Source organism: Haliotis rubra, unplaced genomic scaffold, assembly GCF_003918875.1.
Source record: "Haliotis rubra isolate DU_JTF1 unplaced genomic scaffold, ASM391887v1 Scf55, whole genome shotgun sequence".
In the NCBI taxonomy this organism is placed as follows: domain Eukaryota; kingdom Metazoa; phylum Mollusca; class Gastropoda; order Lepetellida; family Haliotidae; genus Haliotis; species Haliotis rubra.
Genome location: NW_025767246.1, coordinates 2,022,838 through 2,046,519, shown reverse-complemented (window position 1 = coordinate 2,046,519; position 23,682 = coordinate 2,022,838). Strand labels below are relative to the sequence as shown.

General features: G+C 43.2%; 1 protein-coding gene and 1 long non-coding RNA gene across 3 annotated transcripts in view; one reads left to right on the top strand and one right to left on the bottom strand.

Annotated features, from left to right (window-relative positions):
* The window catches only part of LOC124253708 (mediator of DNA damage checkpoint protein 1-like), a 45,927-nt gene extending 22,246 nt beyond the window's left edge, over positions 1-23,681 (bottom strand). The window contains 18 exon segments of the mRNA XM_046687518.1: positions 1,106-1,140; positions 2,978-3,125; positions 3,415-3,547; positions 4,284-4,361; positions 4,750-4,811; positions 6,033-6,092; positions 7,506-7,581; positions 8,695-8,850; positions 13,103-13,227; positions 13,552-13,687; positions 14,411-14,506; positions 19,851-19,922; positions 19,924-19,944; positions 20,643-20,735; positions 21,733-21,785; positions 22,949-23,012; positions 23,204-23,295; positions 23,623-23,681. Of these exon segments, the coding sequence (XP_046543474.1) occupies positions 1,106-1,140; positions 2,978-3,125; positions 3,415-3,547; positions 4,284-4,361; positions 4,750-4,811; positions 6,033-6,092; positions 7,506-7,581; positions 8,695-8,850; positions 13,103-13,227; positions 13,552-13,687; positions 14,411-14,506; positions 19,851-19,922; positions 19,924-19,944; positions 20,643-20,735; positions 21,733-21,785; positions 22,949-23,012; positions 23,204-23,290 (1,495 nt within the window). The 5' untranslated portion in view covers positions 23,291-23,295; positions 23,623-23,681.
* On the top strand, positions 1,268-2,705 carry LOC124253745. Of its 2 annotated transcripts, none has more exons than XR_006892277.1 (3): positions 1,268-1,645; positions 2,004-2,184; positions 2,596-2,705. It is a non-coding gene; the product is annotated as an uncharacterized LOC124253745 (long non-coding RNA). The 2 variants fall into 2 exon arrangements; XR_006892276.1 differs by having other exon boundaries at positions 1,272-1,645; positions 2,617-2,705.
* Position 23,682: the final 1 nt, after the last annotated feature.

Here is a 23,682-nt window from a genome sequence, read left to right as displayed (position 1 = left end):
TATTCTGTTCCTTCAGGTGGACTTTTCCCTTAATTTGTTTGATGAAAACCAAAAAGACCACAAGGCTCTGTAGCTCACCTGATTTATATAATATTTCAAGACATTATGTTTAGTTTTGTTTCTTCTGAATATGTCTCCCTGTAAACAGTGTTAGCTAAGCTTGTCTCATCAGTCTCACAGGTAAGCATTTGAGTGAGAGAGTGAGTTTAGTTTTAGGCGGTATTCATAAAAGAACTTAAGTCTGAAATATGACTTAAGTTTTGAAAAACTAAGTTTTTCACTTTTTCTGACTTAAGTTTTCAGATTTTACTCAAGTCATATTCATAAAGCAACTTAGGCTTAAGTTTTGGTGATTTCCGACTTAAATCTTAAGACTGGGCAGGGGTAGGCTTAACTGGAAGGTGTTTGACTTAAGTCAGTAAACAATATGGCTGCCGAGCGCTGAGGCGCCGCTCATTTCACCAAAGAAGACAAAGTCTCGCTGAATACAGCGATGAAGAATTAATTCGGCGATACCGCCTAGATGGGAATGGCATTAGATTCGCCGCCAGTCTAATAGCCAGACGCTGAGCCCACAACCAGCTGTAACCACGCACTGGATGCCCCCAAAAAGACGCCATCACATTGAGGTGCTTTGCCACCGAAAATTTCAATAGTGCAATGCGGACGATCAAGGTGTCAGCCAGCCAACCATTTCCAGAGCTGTGAATGACTGCATACGAAGTTTGTCATCTGACAGGATTGTCAAACAGTTCGTTCGCTTCCCCTTCAACTTCGTGACATCAGGCGCCACCAGACCAACTTTTATCAGGTTGCAAACTTTCCGGAGTTGTGGGGTGATCGACGGAACGACATTCAGATTCAAGCCCCAACAGTAAATGAAAATGAATTTGTAAACCGCATCACTACCACAGCATCAATACACAGATCGCTTTCGATAGCTTAAGACAGGATAATTGACGTTGTCGCCGGTGGCCTGGATCGACACACGATTCACGATATTGACCAACAGCGGTCTCTACCAGTTGTTCGACCGTAATATTGTCCCCATTGGATGCCACCTTCTCGGTGACAGTGGTTACCCCTGTAAGAAGTGGCTACTAACCCTTTCCTAAGGCCATTGGCAGGACCACAAACAAACTACAACAGGTATGTAAACTCGCGGTAAAGTTGCCGATTGTGATCAGCAACGAGAGGGTGTCCCTTGTATTTACCTCGAATAAACATCGAGCAATCGTACTCATTACACATTATAGATCACAAACGTTATTACATTAGGCTGGATAACCGAAGCAAAATACAGTTTTCATAAAATACGAATTCTGTAATCAGGTTGTAGACATTTTATGAGTATGCTGAATATGACTAGAAATTATTTTCTTAAAACATCATAAACCACCTAAATAATCTATGTAAGTGTTACTGTATTATTAGGTTTTTTTCAGAGTTATTTACTGAATAAATGACAGTTTACAATGACAACACAAACAGTTTTTACTGTGCTGGAGGTTTATGATATTTTATTTCATAACCCAGATCGCATAAAAGAACTAGGAGCAGTGTTGAAAGGGCCATTGGCCAATTCAAGCGCAGATTTCCTGTTCTTCATGGGGAAATCAGGTTAAAACCTCAGAAGGCTTGCAAGGTAAGAAAAATATAATCAACAACAGTTATTTCTTTAGCACTGTTTACTTGCCACATAAATAATACAAATAAACTGACAAGGTAACAAAGCTAAATGGCAATATGATTAATAAATTACAATTTTGCAAGATGTATGAATCACTGAAAATATGAAACTATATACATATATATATATTACTATATATCACGAATATGATATGGGTTGTCATGAATTTCTGTTTACTGATGCTATTGAAAATATGTAAAAGGCAATACAGTAGTTCATCATCTCAAAATGTATACTGCATGGCCATGTCTATACTGACTTTTGTATCTAAATTTATTATTTTCCATTTATCACTAATTATTCCATATTTCAGGTAATCATAGCATGTGCTGTCCTTCACAACATATGCAAGGACAGAAACATTCCATTACCACCCACAGATGGGCATGATGGATTTGGAAGGCATGATGGGCAGAATGGAGGTCTACCAGGAATCACTACACCAGTGGCTGCACTGAGATATAGAGAGCACTTCGCCAATACAAACTTTCCATGTAAGATGATTTTAGGATCTTCTATCATAGTGTCAGAGTTAGAACTATAAATGGTAGATTCTGTTATTACATTTGATACAGACAATCCTCTCCAAAACAAAATTAAGTTTTATCACTCATACTATTAATACATTCTACACGATAGCTTTATTTATTTGTAATATTGTATATTCCCTTAGCTTCATGTGTACTATTGACAATTTAATTTCTGTTTGGCTAAAGGCCCCACAATAGTTTTTCTAACAGAATCTGTTTTATCCTTATATTAGACAGAGAATGATACACCTAATACCCAAATATGTAAATATTTCTGATTTTCAGCAAGTACATTTATGGCAGTTTAAGCTAATTCAGTTTCATGATTTTATGTTTTAGGTATTCCTTTTTCAATGTGAGGCATTCTATTTCCAGCTGCAATTTCTGTTTTAACAGAGCTTCCACTGTGTGGCATCTTGGAGCATCTGGATGGACTGCTGGCTCCTCAGGACCCATTCTGGCTCCCTCTGGCTGTGGATGGGGGTCACACATGGCTTCATAAATCTGTCTAAAAATAAAATGATAGAAATGTGCATGTAATTTTCATATAAATGTTCTTTCAATTTTAACAAGCCTGTTGTTTTGTGTTATTACAATTAGATATAAAAAACCAATAACAGTTGTTCATTACATATATTTATCATAACAGACAGTGCAGTTAAAGCATACCAAAAATACATGTATGTATGAACACATTTATGCACAAGTGAGGTGATGATATTCTAACCAAAAGGTACCTCATATCATTCATATTTACCTGTCATCGGTTGGTACCAAGTCAAGTACCTGCAGCATTGTTGAGTCGACTGACCCAGGCACACCTGTCAGTGCCACATTGTTCTGGCCTAAAGTGTCAATGACAGCATCGGTCACTGGGCTGATTGGTGTTGGTGCTGGTCCACCTCCTGCATTAAAATTTAATCACAATTATTAATTTGATTTCTTTTATTTAAAATAACTTCATATATTTATGTTCATTGGAATAGGACAATCACTATTCCATTCAGGATCACATTTTTTAAATATTACCCTTCATACAAGAAATACAACAACAAAAACACAGGGACGATTGTTACTGATTATTGATCCATCAGTAATAACTTATTTGTTAAGACAATTGACAGAAGACTGATAGATATCATTTAATACCCGTGACTCATATACAGGATATATTAACTGAAGAAAAGTACTTGCCTGTTCCTCTAGTCATTCTGCTGAACTCAGAATACTTCCGTTTTGATTGACTCTTTATGTTCTTCCACTTTTTCTCTACCTCTTCTTTAGATCTGGGATGCAGACCAGCGGAGTTGATGGTTGCTGTAATAACCTGTTGAGTTGAATGAAAACTGTCAACCTTTATTATGATATACATATGTTACTATCTGCTTATGAATTACTATGTCATGACCATAACTTGTTAGAAATCAACTATATGTATTATGATTGTGGACAAATAAGAGGCAGAGCATTTGGGAGAAAGGATATTTTTATAAAATAGGATTTCCTAATTATTTTTATAAAATGTAGGATTTCCTATTTTTTTAATTTTCCATATATTCTTGAAATCAATTGTTCTAAAGTTGATTACACTTATGATGATAATACTTTTAATAGATATCACTCAAAGCTTTCATATTTAGTCATATATTTATAAACAAGGATTTCCTAAAAAAAATTTATAAAGTAGGATTTCCTATTTTTTTAAATTTTCCATTGTTAGTAAACAAAACACAGGAAATTTTACAAATATTCCTGACACTACATGCTGTAGCCTCATCAAACTATTTATTTGTATGAGGTCATGTTCTCTTAAAGAAACTTTTTCGTTCATACATGTTTCTTTCCCTCGTCGTGTGACCTCGGCTAATCATCACCTACACTCACTACATTTTTCCAGTGTTTAATGCATTTTGGGCTGTTTCATAGGAGTACCAATGTAATTCAGAAAAGAGAACAGAAAATCGTACTAATTCAAAACAAATAAAATTATGTGTTGCACGTAGTCTAAGACATTTCTGTATTCTTGACTACACCTTGACAGTCGGACCCAATATCTACATTACCTGCCACGCTTCTTGCCGCTTCGCCACGACGCCACCAAACTTCCTTTCCAACACTCTGGCGTTTGTTTTCACGAAGTTCTGTCAAAAGCAGGACCTCGCCTTTAGTCCAATGAGGTTTTCTTCTTTATCTCAGACTCAGACATATTTTTCACAATGTATTACCGCTGGTATCTCAATGTGTCGATCTCGTCAGAATAGCAAAAGGGAGATCCCAACGAAAGCCATTTTCACACCTTTTATAAAAGAGTTCACCGGAAGTCTAAAAATAACTCAGATTCACCCTAGTGATCACGCTGGTATGCACTTCTTAAAAAACTTAGTTTGTCTTTGGAAACTTAGCTAAGTTTCTGACTTAGTAGCTTTATGAATAGCATCTTAAGTCTCAGACTTAGCTAAGTCAGTTGTAAAAACTGAAGTTTGGACTTAGGAAAATCTTAGTTTCTTTATGAATACCGCCCCGGTTCGCCTTAGACCCATCACTGTCATCTTCTGCATCGGAATCTGGCAGCACCAGGGTTGAAAGGTCGGCTAAGGAAGCAAAGAATTATATTTATCTGAGGATTGATGTCATACAACACTTCACAGACAGGCAAGATACTGTTGCCACTTATGGATGTGTAGTGAATATACAGTGAAACCTGCCTATACCGGCACCTGTCTAATCCGGCACACTGTCAAACCGGACTAAAAGTTTGGTCCCATCATTTTACAACGATATTATGACCATTAAAAAGATTTCTAATCCTGTACCAGCCTATTCCGTATTCCAGCACGACATTCTGGTCCCAACAAGCAATTTTAACTTTAATTAACACTGTCTAAACCGGCATGGGTATGAGCAGTCCAATCAAGGTCCCTTAATCCAATACACTCCTCTCGGCACGCTAGATAATCAGGAAGTAGTGATTGCCTGCTGAATCAAACGCTCGTAGGATTACCGCGGTTATGCTTTATAAACACTGGGGGATCATCAACATTGTTTTAATTTGTTGCACAATTACAAAAGATCAAAGGCATTATCGAGATAAAGAGATTGACGAGTGTAAATGGCAGCCATGTTGGAAAATGATCGTCACTGTCTAATCCGTCACCCTGTCGAAACTGGCATTATATTTCGGTCCCGTGGGGGCTGGTTTAGAAAGGTTTCACTGTAGCTACATTACAGATTCTACATGCTGGAGATCTGTGCTTCTTTGTTGTTCAATGCCACACTCGGGCTATACAATAGCGGCCTTTAAATAACTGAAACTGGACATGGTAATCCAGTATATCCAGGTATTGTGAGCAGTGATGTTTGACATGGGGTACGATCACATGCATCCATCACCAACCCCAACAAGCCAGTCCATTGGTTGCTTCTGACAATCATCATAGATTTGGTTGGTTGGTTTGTTGTTTAACGCCACACTTAGCAATGTTCCAGCTATATGGCGACGGTCTGTAAATAATCGAGTCTGGACCAGACAATCCAGTGATCAACAGCATGAGCATCAATCTACACAATTGGGATACAATGACATGAGTCAACCAGGTAAGGGAGCCTGACAAACCGATCCCGCTAGTACCCTCTTACAAGCATGGGTTGCTGAAGACCAATTCTAGCCTGGATCTTCACGGGTCTAATTAACATGGACTGTTGGGGACCAATGATTTCCCAGTCAACCTGTGCTTGTCATAAGAGGAAATTACATCCCATTCTGACACTTTAAGCATGCAGAGAAGTGATTGAGAGGGATGTCTGTCACCTACCTGACTGATTATTCTTTGGCAACGGCGTCTCCCCGACTGTCAGATCACCTGCAACATGGCCTACAACACAGATTCTCTTATATAGAGGTGTGCACCAGCAAATGATCTTGTCTTGTTTCAATCTCATTATAACAAGAAGACAAAGTCATCAATATCCCCTGCAATGACAAAATACTCTTCATGATTATGTCTACGAGTTATGATTATGTCAAATATTTAGGTGTGTATATAGAAAAGTGGAAGGAGAGCATTGAAAGGAGCACTATCACCAATTTCAGGCTCAGTCAAACTTGTTGCCATGGAAACGCCCAAAAATATTTTATTCAGAATTCCAAAACTACCAAAAGGCACCAGTACACCACCAGACCAATCTATGTGCCAAGTTTGGTGAAGAAATAGTGAACGGTTTTAGAGTTCTGCTCCGGAAAAGAGCACAACCACCAATTTCAGTCTATGTCAAACTTGTTGCCATAGAAACGCCAAAAATATTTTATTCAGAATTCCAAAACTACCAAAAGGCACCAGTACACCACCAGATCTATGTATGTGCCAAGTTTGGTGAAGAAATATTGAATGCTTTTAGAGTTCTGTCTCCGGAAAAGAGCACTACCACCAATTTCAGTCTAAGTCGAACTTGTTCCCATGGAAACGCCAAAAATATTTTATTCAGAATTCCAAAACTGCCAAAAGGCACCAGTACACCACCAGATCAATTTATGTGCCAAGTTTGGTGAAGAAATATTGAATGCTTTTAGAGTTCTGCTCCGGAAAAGACAAATGTGCACGGACGGACGGACGGACGGAGTCCATTTTAATACCCCCCGCAAAACGCGTTGAGGGGGATAACAATAACTTACCATGGGTATCAAATATTCATAAAACATACAGAGCGGCCTTTTAAGTTTCCATTCAGAACTGCCAGTTTGTGTTCATTTTCGAAAATCAGAAATCAGGTTTGGGGCTCACATTTCAGCATTTCAAAAGCCAAGAAGATGATTGGCTTGTTAAAAAATTCACCTGTCATATACAGGGATTTACAGGACATGAATTCCTGCGTCCTATACGCATAAAAACCGATAACTGACGCAACAAAATTGATTAGCACGTCCACAGACACACAGAAAAAGTCCAAATATTTTTTGTACTGCTACTAGCCGGGTCATGGTATCTTTTGCAATTTAATCACTGTAACAATGTGCTGACCATGATACACAATACAATAACAGTAACTGAATTACAACAATATTACAACATAGCATTAATAATGATAATTAAGTGTCTGGGACCCAAATTTTGTAGTCCAGGACCGCTGAAAATTAAGAGTATGAGTGCCAGGGACCCTCAAAGACAGGACTTGAGGTAAACCCCTGCATTTAAATGTTTCAATATGGACTAGCATAGAGTGATCGTGACCAGACAACATGTTACTGGACTTGGGCATCAGACAAGAGTGTTTGAGGGTTCGTGGCTCACCTGGACTGTCTGTCACACACCTCTGTGTGGGCTCCAGCATTCGGCTGCTGGTCCAGGAGGGTATAGTACTGGAAGGCTGTGGATGACAGTATCAATACTAAGTACTTCTCACACTACCTCATTAACCCAAGGGGGTGGTGGGTAGCCTAATGGTTAAAGTATTTGCTCGTCACGCCGAAGACCAGGGTTCAATTCCTTACATGGGTACAATGTGTGAAGCCAATTTCTTGTGTCCCCCGCCGTGATATTGCTGGAATATTGCTTAAAACTTGCGTAAAACTAAACTCACACTGTGTCACTCTCTATTCAGCAGAGATTCTTAGATGGTATTAGAAAACATGAAAGTAAATACATAAACTTATCTACGTTTCTTCAAAAGACAACATACTTTAGCCCAAGTCTGCTGAAAATTGGCTTATCTCCCAAACTAGAATGACAGATGTTCATGTTATAAGCTTTAACTGAAGAGTCTTACACTACAGATATACAAATCATATCATATATGTGGCTTGCTTGAGTGCAGTATAAGTTAAATGTCACTTTGAACAATATTCCAGTTACATCAGTGGAAAGACCTAAGCAATGGAAGTGTTGGTTGGTTGTTGGTTGGTTGGTTGGCTGACTGTTTAACATTGCACTCGGCAATATCCCAGCTATATGGCAGCAGCCTGCAAATAATTGAGCCTGGACCAGACAATCCAGTGATCAACAGCATGAGCATCGATCTACGAATTGGGATATGATGACATGTGTCAACCAAGTCAGCGAGCCTGACCACCCATTCCCGTTAGTCACCTCTTACGACAAACATGGGTTCCTGAAGACCAATTCAAACCTGGTTCTTCATAGGTAGATGCAAGTGTGGGACATTTATCACTTTGATGAAACCCACAAGCACTGACAGGTCCCTGACAAACCTAGAAACACATTTAGGGACCTATCAAGCACAGTTCCATTTAAGGGCTTTCCTGCAAATGTTTTATATTATTCCAATTGTCTGTCAGTTCAGAAAACATTGATAAATTAGTCATAAAGGCTCTAATTTGTGAAAAAAAGGTACAAGCATCTGCACAATATGTTTCTGCAGAATTCATGAAACTTAGTTGAAGAATTTAACAAAAATTACTGTAGAATTTGGGTAGATTGGGCTGGGGAATTCAGTGACCTATATTTGGAGGCTATGACATACCTGTGTAGGCTGAAGGATGTCGCTGCTGGCGTCACTCATGTCATCATTTCCTGTCTCGTCCAACACTGGGTTGACATCCGCACTGCCGGTTGCCATGACAGTCTGCAGCATTGACTCTGACCCAGTGTCAGAGCCAGAGTCGTCAACATGAGACACCTTCAAAACAGTTACCATGGTTACATGTACACAAACACTCTGATTTACATGCTTAACTCACGTACATATATAACAAAACTAACAGTACATCTAGCTGCGATAGTTCAAAGGAGCAAGTGAGTGAGTGAGTGAGTGAGTTTTGCCAAACTCATAAATATTCCAGCTATATGGCAGCGGTCTGTAAATAATCGAGTCTGGACCAGACAATCCCGTGATCTATAGCATTAATTGGGAAACGATGACATGCGTCAACCAAGTCAGCGAGCCTGAACACCCATTGCCGTTAGTGGTCTCTTACGACAAGCATGGGTTACTGAAGATCAATTCTAACCCGGATCTTCATGGGTTTAGTACCCCCTGGGACTGATAAAACTTAACCAAACCTGCAGAGGTTTTCAATTCTTTGAAGAGAGTCGTCCTTGGGGTACATATTATGCATTTTCCGGCTGAAAAATGTCCTGTGACAGTTGTATCAATGTTTTTTGAATAAAAAGATTGAACAATAAATAAACTCTTTTATTTATTATACGGCCCCTACCTCACGGAGTTACCTCCCTTAGCGCATGCGCATCAACTGGGTAGGCTCCTAGACCCGTATCATCATTCCTTCTGCTGAATATATCAGTGAACAGAATTGCGGGGAGGCGGGAGGCCCTACCCCAAGGACGACTCTCTTCAAAGAATTGAAAACCTCTGCAGGTTTGGTTAATTCTTTTTCAGAGAGATCGTCCTTGGGGTACATATTATGCATAAACACAGACTCCCAAAGACCGGAGGCCAGGGAGGAGGGAATTCTGTCCAAGCACACACAAATATAGCGATCGTATCATGGAAAAAAATTGAACAGACGCCTTTATAACACTCACCTGTCACTTGTCCCAGTTTCGCTTCGCCAGAGGCATTATGGGAGGGAACTGACAGGGAGGAATTGTGCTCAAAGACGCACCTCTCTAGCATAATGAGACATTGCACGTAGTGCTTAATGTCAATGAATCCCCACCCACTAAGTGGCTACATGAGAGCAACCGTGAGGGGAATGCAAAATACCACTTACACTAACGATATAGTAACCCGTGAGAGAATCGAAGGGGTACAGGTTCTCTGAGTGAGCTCACAGTAGCAGACATGTCAATAATGGAATTATTGTACAGTAGCGCCAAAACAAACCAATAAACCAAGACTCACTCGGTCAGGGTGGCAGGACACTGTCCACTGGAAAGAACAGTACGTTAAAGCTCGCACGACACGTGGAATGCGTGACGAGCTGATAATGGCGTATAAACGTGCTTGGCCGGCTCCAAATAGCGGCGGAGCAGATCTCTTCAATGGGGAGTGCCGATGCAAAAGCTTTTGAGGCGGCTACTGCCCTGACCGAGTGAGCCTTCAACCCCTCAGGGGAAGGCTTGCCCTTAGCCTGATAAGCGGCACAAATACACGAGACTAGCCAGCGAGACAAAGTCTGCTTGCTCGCTGGCAGACCAGCCTTCCCGCCACCGTAACAACAGAACAGCTGGGTACCCGTACGGATCCCCTGCGTTCGTTTGATATAGACTTTGAGCGTCTTACGGACATCCAACGGGTGAGTGCTCGTAGGAAGTTCGATAGGAGCTGTCACATGGAAAGCGTGATCGACCTTCGGTCGGTAAGTATCTGGGAGGCGAATACTGACACGATCCGTGTGAAACACAGTCAGCCCGGTCGGACGACATAGCATGTAAATCGCCGACCCTTACGACCAGACGTTACCGCCACCAGAAAAACAGCTTTCCAGGTCAACAACTGAATGGAAATAGCCGATAGGTGTGAGAAAGTGGGACCGGACAGCCAATCGAGCACGATCGACAAATCCCAAGGTGGACTGGTTCGCCTGAGAGCAGGTCGAATCCATTCCGCGCCAGCGAAAGCGCCTGTACGAGAGGGTGCTGCCCCAGAAGAGCACCATCGACAGGGGTGTGAAAAGTGGAAATAGCGGTGGAGTAGCCGCGAATGGTCGGCCGCCAGGCCTTCTTCCAAACGAGCTTGCAAAAACTCCAATACTCGGACTAAATCCGCAGAAAAGGGATCTGCAATCCCCTTATCTGAACACCAGCGCCAAGCATAGCGGGACCACCTATCCTCGTACTGAACGCTTATTCGAATCCAGCCTCGGCCAGAATTGTGTCTGCAACTGCTGCAGGAATTCAGCGTGCCTCGAGGTTAGACCTGACAGAGGCCAAGCCACCCACTGAATCCGTGGATTTGGGTGGGCCCGCTCCGAGTAGTGAGAATGTCCGTCGCAAAGGTAATAGAACAGGAGGCTGAGCCAGAAACCTGAGAATTACCGAAACCAGCTCTGTGACGGCCAAAGCGGTGCCAGTAGCACAAGTAGCCGAAGCTGGCTGGGTGGACAGCTGTGAAAGGACACGGGAATGAGTGGTAACGGCGGAACGCTTCCAGAGCACTTTTGCCCGTCCAATCCAGCAGGAAGGCGCCGGCAGCCAACGCCCCTGGGTCCGTATCCGAGCAGAACACGGTGTCTGATGCGCCCCGCCGGACGCAAACAGATCCACCTCGAACGACTCGGCACAACTGGGAGATTACTGTGAATATCTGCCTGTTGAGCATCCACTTGTCAGGGCCAGGATCCGCCGAGAGAGCGATCTGCTCGCAAGACGCTCTCCAGCCCCGGAGATAAACAGGGAGTACCTGACAATCGCATTCGTTCGCACCAGAGGAGAAAGTCCCACGCTCCAGAGGAGCTGGGGACACCGTGCCTCCACGCTTCAGGATGTACGACATGGCCGCCTGGTTGTCTAACTGAAGACGGACACACGACATGCTCTCTGAAGCGCTTGAATACCAACCGCGACAGCTCTCAGTTCCAACACGCTGATGTGAAGGTGGTCTTCGACCAGAGTCCGGAAGCCGACAGACTGCCCAGAACACCCCCAGCCCGTGAGGGACGATCGGGTCTGAACTGTGAGAGCTGGCGCCGGATTTCCAAGGGGAACCCCTGGTGAGATTCCCGACATTTGTCCACCACTGAAGGTGAGGTGTCAACCACTGGGACTGTGAGACTGGCGCCCAGATCCTCCGGTGAGTCCACAGCCGAGCCAAAGCTTGCTGTATGGGGACGATCTCAACCAGCTACCGCCACACTACAGAGAGATCGCCGCCATATGGCCCAGTAGACGGAGCCAAGTCCGAAGCTGGTGCCTGGGGCTGGGAGAGGAATGAAGATACCATCTCCGAACTCTGGTGACCTCGGTCGGGCGACAAGGAAACGAGATCCTTGTTCGCTTTGAATCGCGCCCAAGAAAAACCAAGTCCTGGGTGGGTACCAGGTCGGATTTCTTGAGGTTGATGATCCACCCCAGTCGAGTTAGAATGTCTATCACTGTGTGAGTAGCATCTTGACTCGCTGGCTGTGTTAGTGCTCCGGAAAGCAACCAGTCGCTCTAGGTAAGGGTAACAACGCCTTTCTTCGCGAGCTGCAGCTAGGGTAGCTGGGACTAACATGAGCTTGGTGAACACCCTTGGGGCAGTCGATATGCCGAAGGGGAGCACCCTGAATTGGTAATACATCCCGTCGTGAAGAGAACCCGAAGGTACTGCTTGAACGATGGATGTATGGGTACATGCAGATACGCGATCCTTTAGGTCGCATTGACGGAGCCAATCGCCGGGCTGAACAGATGAGATCACCGAAGCAGTGTCTCCATCTTGAAGGATGGTACTCGAGCATGCGATTCAACACCTTGAGGTTGAGAATCGGACGGAACCCGCCGCCTTTCTTCGGGACGAGGAAGTACGTGGAATAAAATCCCGCCAGTTCCTTCCCCGTGGAATGCGCCGATTGCGGACTTGTCCAGCAGAGCCTGAACTTCGTCGTTTGTAGCAATATGTCCGCCTCTGGCTTGACATGACGGCACCGGAGTGCGAATGATGCCGGTAAAGTCGGGCGGACCTCGCCTCCACAGTGGGGAGATGGCCTATGCTGACCGTGGCCAGCACCTGCTGTTGTTGGTAGCCTTCTCCCATTCCGGCAGGAATAGAGAGAGGCGCCTCCCACTGGGATATGGGGTAGGAGCCGGTGTGTAGACCCGAGTAGCGGAGCTGACTGGGCGTGACACACGGCTTGAGCCGCAGCCTGATGGGTTAACGGGAGGTCGGGCAGACCTCCCGCTCGCCAAAAGGCTGGGAGCTAGTCGAGGACTGCTCCTTGCCCCTACCCTTGGCGGACCTGTGCCTCCCGCCTCGGCACTACCCCTACCAAGCGGCCGGCCAGCCGCCAGACTCGGGTGTAGGCTGCACCCCGGCGGAGGAAGGTGGCACCGGAGCCGGGGGCAGACACCCGCTGGTGCTCCAACAAGGCCTTAGAGTCCTTGAAGGAGGTCGCTGCAGCGCAGCCTCCCCGTGATGACCTGCTGGGCCCCGGAAAGAGGGTCGCCCAAGACGGAAAGGGAGGGCCAGCAAGGTCTGCTGTGTTGCTGCCGAAGTACCTAGACGCCGACAGCCACAGCCTGCACATCCCCATGACTGCGCATTATCACCGCCGACGCAGCAGACCGCAAAGAGTCGCGCAGGTGAGCCTGAACTTCCAAAGCTGACGGAGCAGCATTCGACATTACGCGCGGCGACACGCCGCCAGCATGCCTCCTCCGCTTCCAGGGCCGACCTCTGAACCGAGGAGAGGTAGGCCTCATGGACCACCACCCGCACCTGCTGCATCGCTGTTCCGTAGACCCCTCGTAGGTCCGCACGCTGCGTCGCAGGGGATTCCGCCGAGGGCAAAGGTGGAGTAAGGCGCCTTGCCGAAAGCAGCCGAGCTGCCCGAGGAAGCCGCCTTCCCCCAGGGCTTACGGAAGTGAACACACATTCGCCTACAATTGGCACAACTAACAGGAATCCTCCCAAGTTGGTAGCGCCGAGACGGAGATCCGTAAGTCAAACCGCATCGGGCACCAGACAAGAGGGATCGACCACGCCCGGAGACCAACGAAGGCAGAATGCGGAGCTGCGCTCTGGCGAGGGTTGCCTAGGGCAAACGCCCGCCTGGCAAGCTGAACTCAGTCGAAGTCCACGCAACCAGCAGGCACCGCGCCTGGGTAGGCCTCGGCAATTCTCTGCCGGACCTCCCGCAGCGACGGCAAAACGGAAGCCGCCCGCCAGGGTCCTCAACCTCCCTAAGCTCCATTGACTGGCGCTCGAGCCCGAAGTCCGAGGCTGGTCTCCTCCGTAAGAGGACCCTAACCCCGACCCGGTGGACTGCCTAGCTTAGGAACCACAGGAAGGGAAGAACAGACAGACGGCTCCATCGCCAGCGCCAGCCGGCGCGCGTGGACCCCCGTCTCAGACGCTGGAGGCAGGCCAGGCAGAACTGGTGCCTCTCGGCTCATGGGGCGCGGTGTGCGCAAGGACCGGAATACCAGGAATACTCAACAGTCCCTGCGCTTAACTCCGAGGGGACTGGGAGCACCTCCTCTCCGAGCAGCCGAAGGCGCCCGGATCCGAAGCCAGAGGCAACGGATCTACAGACGCCTCAAGGCTGAGGGATCGAGCCGAGCCCGGGCGATCCCACCCCTCGACTCTCGCCCCGCCCGGAGTGGGTGAGGAACTCCTGCCGGAGACCTCCAACCGACTCCCGAACGAAGGACTTCACGGAGGCCATATGCTGCTGAAACATAGATTCCATTACCGACATGTCAAAACCACTCGAAGTGGTAGGAGAGGGGGAAGGGCCTCGGGATTTTTTCCCTTTTTACGCTCGCTTTGTTTTAGACGGGGACCTGCGCCAGGTCCCCTAAAACAACGATCTCAACGATAAAACAACGATCGACCGCCTCTTCTGGGCCCGGGGAAAAGGCCAGACAAATAGGGCAGGAATCAGCGTCGTGTCCCGTCTTCTCGAGACAGGCAACGCATAGCTCATGCCTGTCGGCCCGTGGAATTTCTCTCTGTCCACAGACCGAACAGGATGAAAAGGCCTGAAAGCAAACACGCAAGCATGTAGCTAACAGCGGCCAGCAGCATATAAACACGTAGAAAACATTGAAAAATACGTGAAGGTTACCACGGAAAGTAATAGTTGGTTTTAATACGCAATATTACGACCACATGGCACGCTAATCTTCCCGCCATGGCAGAGCAACACGTGCGTAAACCACGGGAAAGTTCGCGTATTTTGTATTAATACAAAGTCACAAATATAGCTGCGAGCAGCGATGTAGGGCTCCTTGGCTTTACTTCTTTGGAGCCTTTTGCATCTCTCACATATCTCATGAATGTAGTAATGGTAGTAGTTAATATGAATCATATCACTGCTAGTCGAATGCTCTTCGACTGGAAGTACTGGGAGGTCATTAAGTTTCGATAAACTCATCACAAAACCTATTTTCGTACATTAAATAATATCACTTAGGTATCATGAATATCAAAACAGAAGAACCCTTTGTTCAAACAGTCAGAGAAACAGAAAATTTTGTGGCCTCAACTATATAATTTGAAAGGTTCACTGTGACTGACATTATGTGAATCTAAATGTACGCCACATGTAGCTGACAAGTCGTGATGACTCGATTATTTACAGACCGCTGACATACAGCTTGAATATTGCTGAGTGTGGCGAAAACTAAACTCACTCACACTCACGCCACGCTAAGTGAACTTGTGATTACACAGCAGTTAAGGCACTTCAGTAGTTTTGCATCAGTATCCATTACACTGTTACACTCGATCTGTTGCAACTGAATTCGCTAATCGAGAGCAGGTATATATACTGGAAATACACCTAAACTCGATACAGGTCACCTATGAAGTTTTAAAATCCATGCAAACAGCAATCAATTGTTAGCAAAAGCGTGATACTCTTCGGCATTGCAAAGTCGGCTTCTGGTCGTTGTTGAACGATTTTACTAGCTTACTTCAGCTAGACCAGAGTTTCCCCTTAGACCACAGCTACAACTTTTACCCTGACCCGAACGCTTCAATCATTGACAATCTTTAAATACTGCCTAAAGACATAACCCTTACAAAAGATTGAATTACAATGAAGGAATAGCACCTGTACTGCAGTGTATTTTAATTTTGTGTAGCTAGCTCTCGCCATTGTCAATTGAAATTTACATCGCCTCCCATATCTGCACGGACCACGCTTTGCAGTGGTAGTCTCTTTATAGGAGATATCGCCCTTATGCCTTCCTTCAGACTGTCGATGCTTTGCACGGGTAATCTGCCGCGGCCGTGAAATGTCGATGAAACTTATGACACATTCGGCAATGTATCCCTGGGCCGCCGGTGATATAAAGAAGTCCCTATTTCGTTAAATCTGCCCAAACTTTGGGTTTTGAATGTAAGCATTATTTATGATGACTGGTACGTTGTTGGAAGACTTTTGCGTGACGTTTCGCTGTTCTGCCTGGAGTTGAGGGTCAGTTTGTTTGGCACTCTTTTCTTTCATTTGGGGCACGCCTCAAACAGTTTTTTCCCTTTAGCTCCCATACGTTTTATCCACATGGATAATGTTGAACAGATGTTTTGATCAGTAAATTTTATGGCTTCTTCAAAGTTTGAAAGCCGTAGCTTTGCAGGGTCTTTTGACATAGGACCAAGAACAGAAAATGTTCAACAACCAAAGGCAACTTCAGAACAAGCGCTTAAAGTGTTGTATGTGGTAAGTTTCGCTTTGGCACAAAATAGCAAAGTAGCCCGTGTAAGTTTTGAAGACAACTTTTGCCCAAAAGTAGCGTCCAATATGGCGGCCATCATATAAACATAGGCACATTTGACGATGCTACTGTGTAGAAACATGCATAGAAACAAAGTATGCAACGCTTGAAAGCCGTAGCCCTTGTAGTTTTAGTGCAGCACATTTTGGGAGGTATGCAGTCAGGATTTTGCTGAAAACATCAACAAAAACTTCAATCCCAAATAGCGCCCAAACGGTGCATTTTAGCTTAATTTGAGCCGGCCCAGGCTAAATTGTAGGCATTTTGATTGGCGATCTGCTCAAGAACTTTGGCACACATTGGAGCATTAGTTTTGGAGATATTTGAATTTGAAATTGAAATTTTTGAATTAATTTTGAATTATCTGCCCTTTGCTATTGGGCCTACAGCCTAGAGATTTTAAAGCGCGATATCTACACCTCGGTGGGCATCTGGGTGATTTTTGTCAAGGCATTCTGTCCAGCGGTGCTCTCTGTAGCTCTGTTACAAAATACGGTGGAAGAATAAATAATAATAATAATAATAATAAAAACACGAACGATTACAATAGGTCTCCTGCCTAAAGGCAAAGGAGCCCTAATTAAAAATCGTTATTTTTGAGTTTTTCGGGGTTTTGACCCCGGAACTTGATAGTATGTCAAAAATGCTTTCTAATGGTCAAGGTCACCAAGGTCACGGGGGTCAAGGTCATTTGACTGGTCCGTCACAAGACAAAAACACGTTTTTTGGCGAGCTAAGACGCCGTTGTTATTACCTCTAGGGTGACAGGAATTAGTGTTTCTGTTTTGCCCAGACCCGATGTATCATATGCGCCGGTCAGATTTAGTGACAAATATGTCCGCCTACTGTCCGCATGTCTGTCCGCCAAAATACTGTATAGTTAGTATCTCCGAACTATGAAACGCACAGATTTGAGCTTTTGCACACAGCATTCCCTTGACTGTGCCTAACGATGATGTAAAAATCAAGTCATTTGAATTTCAACTTTTGTTGCTATGGCAACCTGATAAATGAAAAACTTCAATCCAAGATGGCGGCCAAACGGCTAGAGATATCGCTCTGGGACAACAGACAAAAATGATCGGCATCTCATGACCAAGTCACATACCAAATATGGAAGCGATTGGGGCAATAGTGGTGGAGCTATATGCTGTTTTATGCCGTTTTGGACTCGTGAATGCATTTCTGCAATTTTCAATGCCATATGGCCGACAAACGATCAAACTTTTGATATGCATGTAAGAACACGAAATGTTAAGCATCTTATGTTGATGCATACTGCCAAGTTTTACTGCCTTCTGTGCAGAACTTGAGAAGCTATGCTGTTTATAATGTAGTATCATCAGAATCTGACTTAATTCCAATATGGCCGCCAAGCAATACATATTTTGACATACACCCAAGAACGAAAAATGTTCAACACACTTAGTTACTATGTACTGCCAGATTCTAGCTGCATAGTTGAAATAGTTATGACGCCGCGCATTTTTGAAAATACATTTTAGTACAAAATAAACAACAGAAGCAAACATCTAGATATCCGTAACTAATCAAGATATCGCAACATAGCTTATGGGCATTAATATTTGAGGTATATATTGTATATCTGCACATTTACAGCGCTCTGCAGTTCATACATTCACAGTTATGGATTGCGTAAAAATGCCTACCCAACAAAATCTGCAAATTTCCGATAAACATCTTCAATCCAATATGGTCGCCGATCACGTGATTCTTTGACATAGGACCAAGAACAGAAAATGTTCAACAACCAAAGGCAACTTCAGAACAAGCGTTTAAAGTGTTGTATGTGGTAAGTTTCGTTTGGCACAAAATAGCAAAGTAGCCCGTGAAAGTTTTTGAAGACAACTTTTGCCCAAAAGTAGCGTCCAATATGGCGGCCATCATATAAACATAGGCACATTTGACGATGCTACTGTGTAGAAACATGCATAGAAACAAAGTATGCAACGTTTGAAAGCCGTAGCCCTTGTAGTTTTAGTGCAGCACATTTTGGGAGGTATGCAGTCAGGATTTTGCTGAAAAACATCAACAAAAACTTCAATCCCAAATAGCGTCCAAACGGTGCATTTTAGCGACTGTTCCTTGTTTAAGGCAAATAAAGACCATACATACAGGTGGTGTCTCAGACATAGCTTTCTTATTAGCTTTCAGCGCTGTCCGGCTCATGAAGTGCGTTCTATTACAAAACACGTCTGTTCACGGCAGTGACAGCAGAAGGAATGATGATACGGGTCTAGGAGCCTACCCAGTTGGTGCGCATGCGCTAAGGGAGGTAACTCCGTGAGGTAGGGGCCGTATAATAAATAAAAGAGTTTATTTATTGTTCAATCTTTTTATTCAAAAAACATTGATACAACTGTCACAGGACATTTTTCAGCCGGAAAATGCATAATATGTACCCCAAGGACGATCTCTCTGAAAAAGAATGGTAGGGCTGCTTACTGCTTGGAATTTTGTATTCTATATTGTCACACATACTGCAATGTATTGCCATTAACATTATGTTTTCTTCCACTCTAAAAATGCCTTTCATTTCACTCAACAAATTTATAGTCTTCTCTCCTTTTGATGGATTCATTGTTTAGTCAACAGGCTAGGGTTGACCTTTTATTTATGTGGCTTTTCAATTTCCATACCTTTCTGTATGTATTTTATCATTATTCCACATGTTAAAGGGCAGGAACAAGGTGATTATCCAGCAGTGCATACAAAACATACAGGTTAATGAGATTAGCTGTACTGTGGTGATTTGATTGTATATTAATATCACAAAATAAAAGGAATACATCTGTAAACTATCAATACATCAACCAATTTTGTTTGACACAATATGTATTTGTGAGTGAGTGCGTGAGTTAATATTTATCATCACATCGGCAATATTTCAGTGAGTGAGTGAGTGAGTTTAGTTTTACGCCGCACTCAGCAATATTCCAGCTATATGGTGGCGGTCTGTAAATAATCGAGTCTGGACCAGACAATCCAGTGATCAACAGCATGAGCATCGATCTGCACAATTGGGAACCGATGACATGTGTCAACCAAGTCAGCGAGCCTGACCACCCGATCTCGTTAGTCGCCTTTTACGGCAAGCATAGTCACCTTTTGTGGCAAGCATGGGTTGCTGAAGACCTATTCTACCCCGGATCTTCACGGGTCGGCAATATTTCAGCCATATCGTGACTGCAATACATATTAACAAAGGCTATGGATTGTAAATACATTCCATGCAAACAAAATGAAGCATTGTTCAAAATTTTCTTCACTTACATCACTGCTGGTGAGGTAGGAAGCATGGACATCAGCAAACACAAGAGCATCATTATGTTTTAGCTCATAGCGGGACGTTGGGTGTCAGAAACAGCTGAAATCACACAATGAAAAACAAGTTATCACTGTGGAATGAGGCTAAAATCAGGAAAGTATTCACCATGAAAACAGGATGCAATCTATACACATACTCCACAAACATCAAATCAAGTGACAGTACGATGCAGACGACGATTCAATGGGCTCAGCCCTCAAGAAGACGTCATCCTGCTTGCACCATTTTCCCAAAACGTACCGTCCAAAATAACATCACAATCTCGTAGAATATATACATATAATAACACAATGCTTGGAATCTAAGGGATCTAACCAACTGTAAACATCAAAACATACTGAAGGTAATATTTTACAGAAGCAAAGGGAGATAACTCAATACTCATAGGCTAACCACTTAGAAATCTGGTTAAAAATAACTTTCAACATAAATTATTATGCAAATGCAGACACTGACTAATTAGAAGCAGTGGCCATTAGGAGTGTCAGGATACAAGTATCAAGTATCACTTAATATATATGAATCACGATAAAGTACTTAGGGACCGTTCATAATTTATGGCTATGGGTTGTCATCCACTTGGTTCTGGAGAGGTGGGGTCATCAATTTTGTACATAAATATTACAAAAAATTATGGGAATTATCATCATCCCACGACCCCTAGCCATAAATCATAAATTATGAACGGCCCCTTATTGTGATTCCTATATTCACAATGATGATGAATGCAGATTTACCTTGCCACGTCGTGTCTTGTTCCTGCTGCCACTGTCGTAGATCAAGTGACTATCCCCACGGATCTCAACACAAGCATGCTGCTTCGACAAAGCCTGGGTCCAAACATATCACAAGTTTAACATAGTCCACCTCATCAACAATCATCATGTATGGGAACAAATGAATTGAGTTGAGTTGAGATGGGTTGATGTTTTATGTTGCATCGGCATTGTTTCAGCCATATAGCGATGACACCATGTCTGCACACACACACATTTTAATTACAAAGTTAAAAAGGGGGCGCGGTGGGCGAGCTGGCTAAGGCGCCGGGCTAGTGATCCAGCGAGGTTGAGGTGTCGGGATCGACCCCACCTGTGACCGGGTGTAATAACCTTGGAGTCAACTTTGTGTACAGACTCTTTCAGTGTTGTCACAACCCCTAGTGTACAGTACACAACCCTGTGCACTTAAGAACCCACAAATCCGTTGGTATATGACCAGATGGTGGCCACATGAATGTACGTGCAAACACCTAGTTGCGGGTACAGCAACGTGCAGTGAACTTGAACAAAGTACTGTGACTATGTGTCCCAGTCCACCCTGCTGTGAATGGGTACCTCGTTAAGATGAGAAAGCCACAATAACTCAGTGTGCCTAGTGGCTGCAAGAGTTGTATACTCCCCCAGGGAGTTGAAATTGATAATATGATATGCCATTGAGATTGAGATCCAGTGATCGAGGGGAAAAATACCAGCGCCTTGAGCAAGCACTAGTTGCTTGGATATGTGCGCTATATAAATATCCTAGAATAATTAATAATAATAATAAAAGAGTTTCATACAAATGAATGTAGTTTTACACCACAAAAGCATTATTCCTGGTACTGTCATGTCTTTAAACAGACAAACCACTGGATTTGGACCCCTGTTCACATTAGCAAAGAGATGAATCATTCCCAAATTTATGAAAATAGAAAAAAGAACATGACTAAAGAATCATGATAACCTCAGATACATCTGATCCACGCTTGCATTTGCCATCTTAGATCATTGTTAGATAGGGACTAGACATTTTCCCGAACCATGATGACAAATATAAAGTTATAATTACCTTACTTGGAATGTAGACATTGCAATCCTCATGTCGACCAACAATATTGTTTCCTGAAAAAGTGAAATGTTTAACACAATGACAAAAAGTGACAACACATGTACTTGTTTTCAGAGGGATCAATAAATTCTGGATAGAGTTACTTCCTTTGGCAGTCAGGATCAGCTGATTGTGGGTTTGAATCCAAGATTTATACAATTGGTGAGTCTTAACCATACCCGTTTCTATGGATTTCATGAAAATTGTCTAGGCAAGTTTTCATCAACATTAGACCAACAATTCATAACAAACTAGAAATACAAAAAATTGTGACAGAAACAACTCCCTTGCCAATGTCAAAATACAGAGCCATCAGCATGATCAGGGTTCCACTCTTTTCTCAGCTGGGCAAACAACCACCAAAAGATATTTCATTCTCAAGAAAATTAGCTAGACAACACTTAATAATACATACTATTGTGTCACTGTCAACAATCAAGGCTAACAAACAAGGTCAACAAACATAAATGTGGTTCACAGCAATACAAACGACAGATTACAATTTGATAATTTTCATGTATATCAGTATTATGACAATATATAGGCTATGGCTTCGTGTACATGTTAAAAACATGGCACCAAAATTGCCTGTTGATAATGGCATATTTGCTAATGGCATGTATTTTGGACATGACTGGCTATATATTTTTTATTCAAACTGAGGTAACAACAGTTATGCATTTGCTTTGCTGTTATTTTAACACCACAATCAGCAATTTTCAAGCTACATGACGCCTGACTCTAAATAAGTGAGTCTGGACAAAACGAGCTGTCGTATGCGAATTTGGTTTTAATCAGCTGACAGTATTCCAGCTATATAATGGCATGTCAGCTTAATATGGAAGAAAATCCGAAAATAATAGGCATATTGGATAGTTTGTGAAACCCATGAATGTATGAAGGAGACAAACCCAGAAAGATAATTGAAAGGAACTTGGTTTCAACCCAACATAATCAGATTCTGGCATGCTCAAGGGACACAACTCTGCAAGCAAATTACAGTTCATTTGATGACTGGGCCACCCATGTTCCATCATAGCCGTAGACCCATACATGTATACAGCCGTAGACCCATATATGTATACAGCCGTAGACCCATATATGTATATAGCCGTAGACCCATATATGTATACAGCATTGTACAGAGACACCATGTAGTAATCATAGTGTACCTCACCTTCAAATAGAGGGTACAACTTCTCAGGAACCCCTTTCTGGCAACCAACTTTCAAATGAGCCACCTGCAGTGAAGTTACTTTAATCAGGTTCTGTCTTTATCTGCACTTGATACATAAAAGCATGACAGTTTCATGAAATATTTTAAAAGATCATATTCATTACTTTTTATGAAAATTATGAATGTGTTGAAATCATTTAGATAAACACATTCCTGTGAAACGTATTATCTGGCATTGACTGGATATGTACTTACTGGAGTTTTCTGGGACTGAGAAATATTCTCATCCGTGTCATCTTCAAATTCTTCCAACGCTATGACTTGAGTTTGATCAAAATCCATGGCAACTGAAAATTTAACAATTCTAAATTGACAGGCCAACAACACTAAATATCACGATTAATCACCATAGGTATAGATGTTTTATCCACTAGTTGTCACCAGAAACCAGACAGACTTGTCCAATGGTTCAATCGAAAAAATATTATTCATAACACATCCTGGGCAATATCTTGTCTAGATTAATATTTAGAAGGCTGTCTTGTTGCAAATGAAACAAGAAAAGTTACGTTACACTTTTGCATGACAACAGCAGACAAAGTAAAACTGCCTATGACCATTCATTATTTCGAAACAGGAATATAATAAACGATCATCAAGTATGTTAATGTTACATTTCTGTATCACTTTTCGCTTCTTCCCACTTCGTACATTGCTCTTTCCCGCACTGGCTT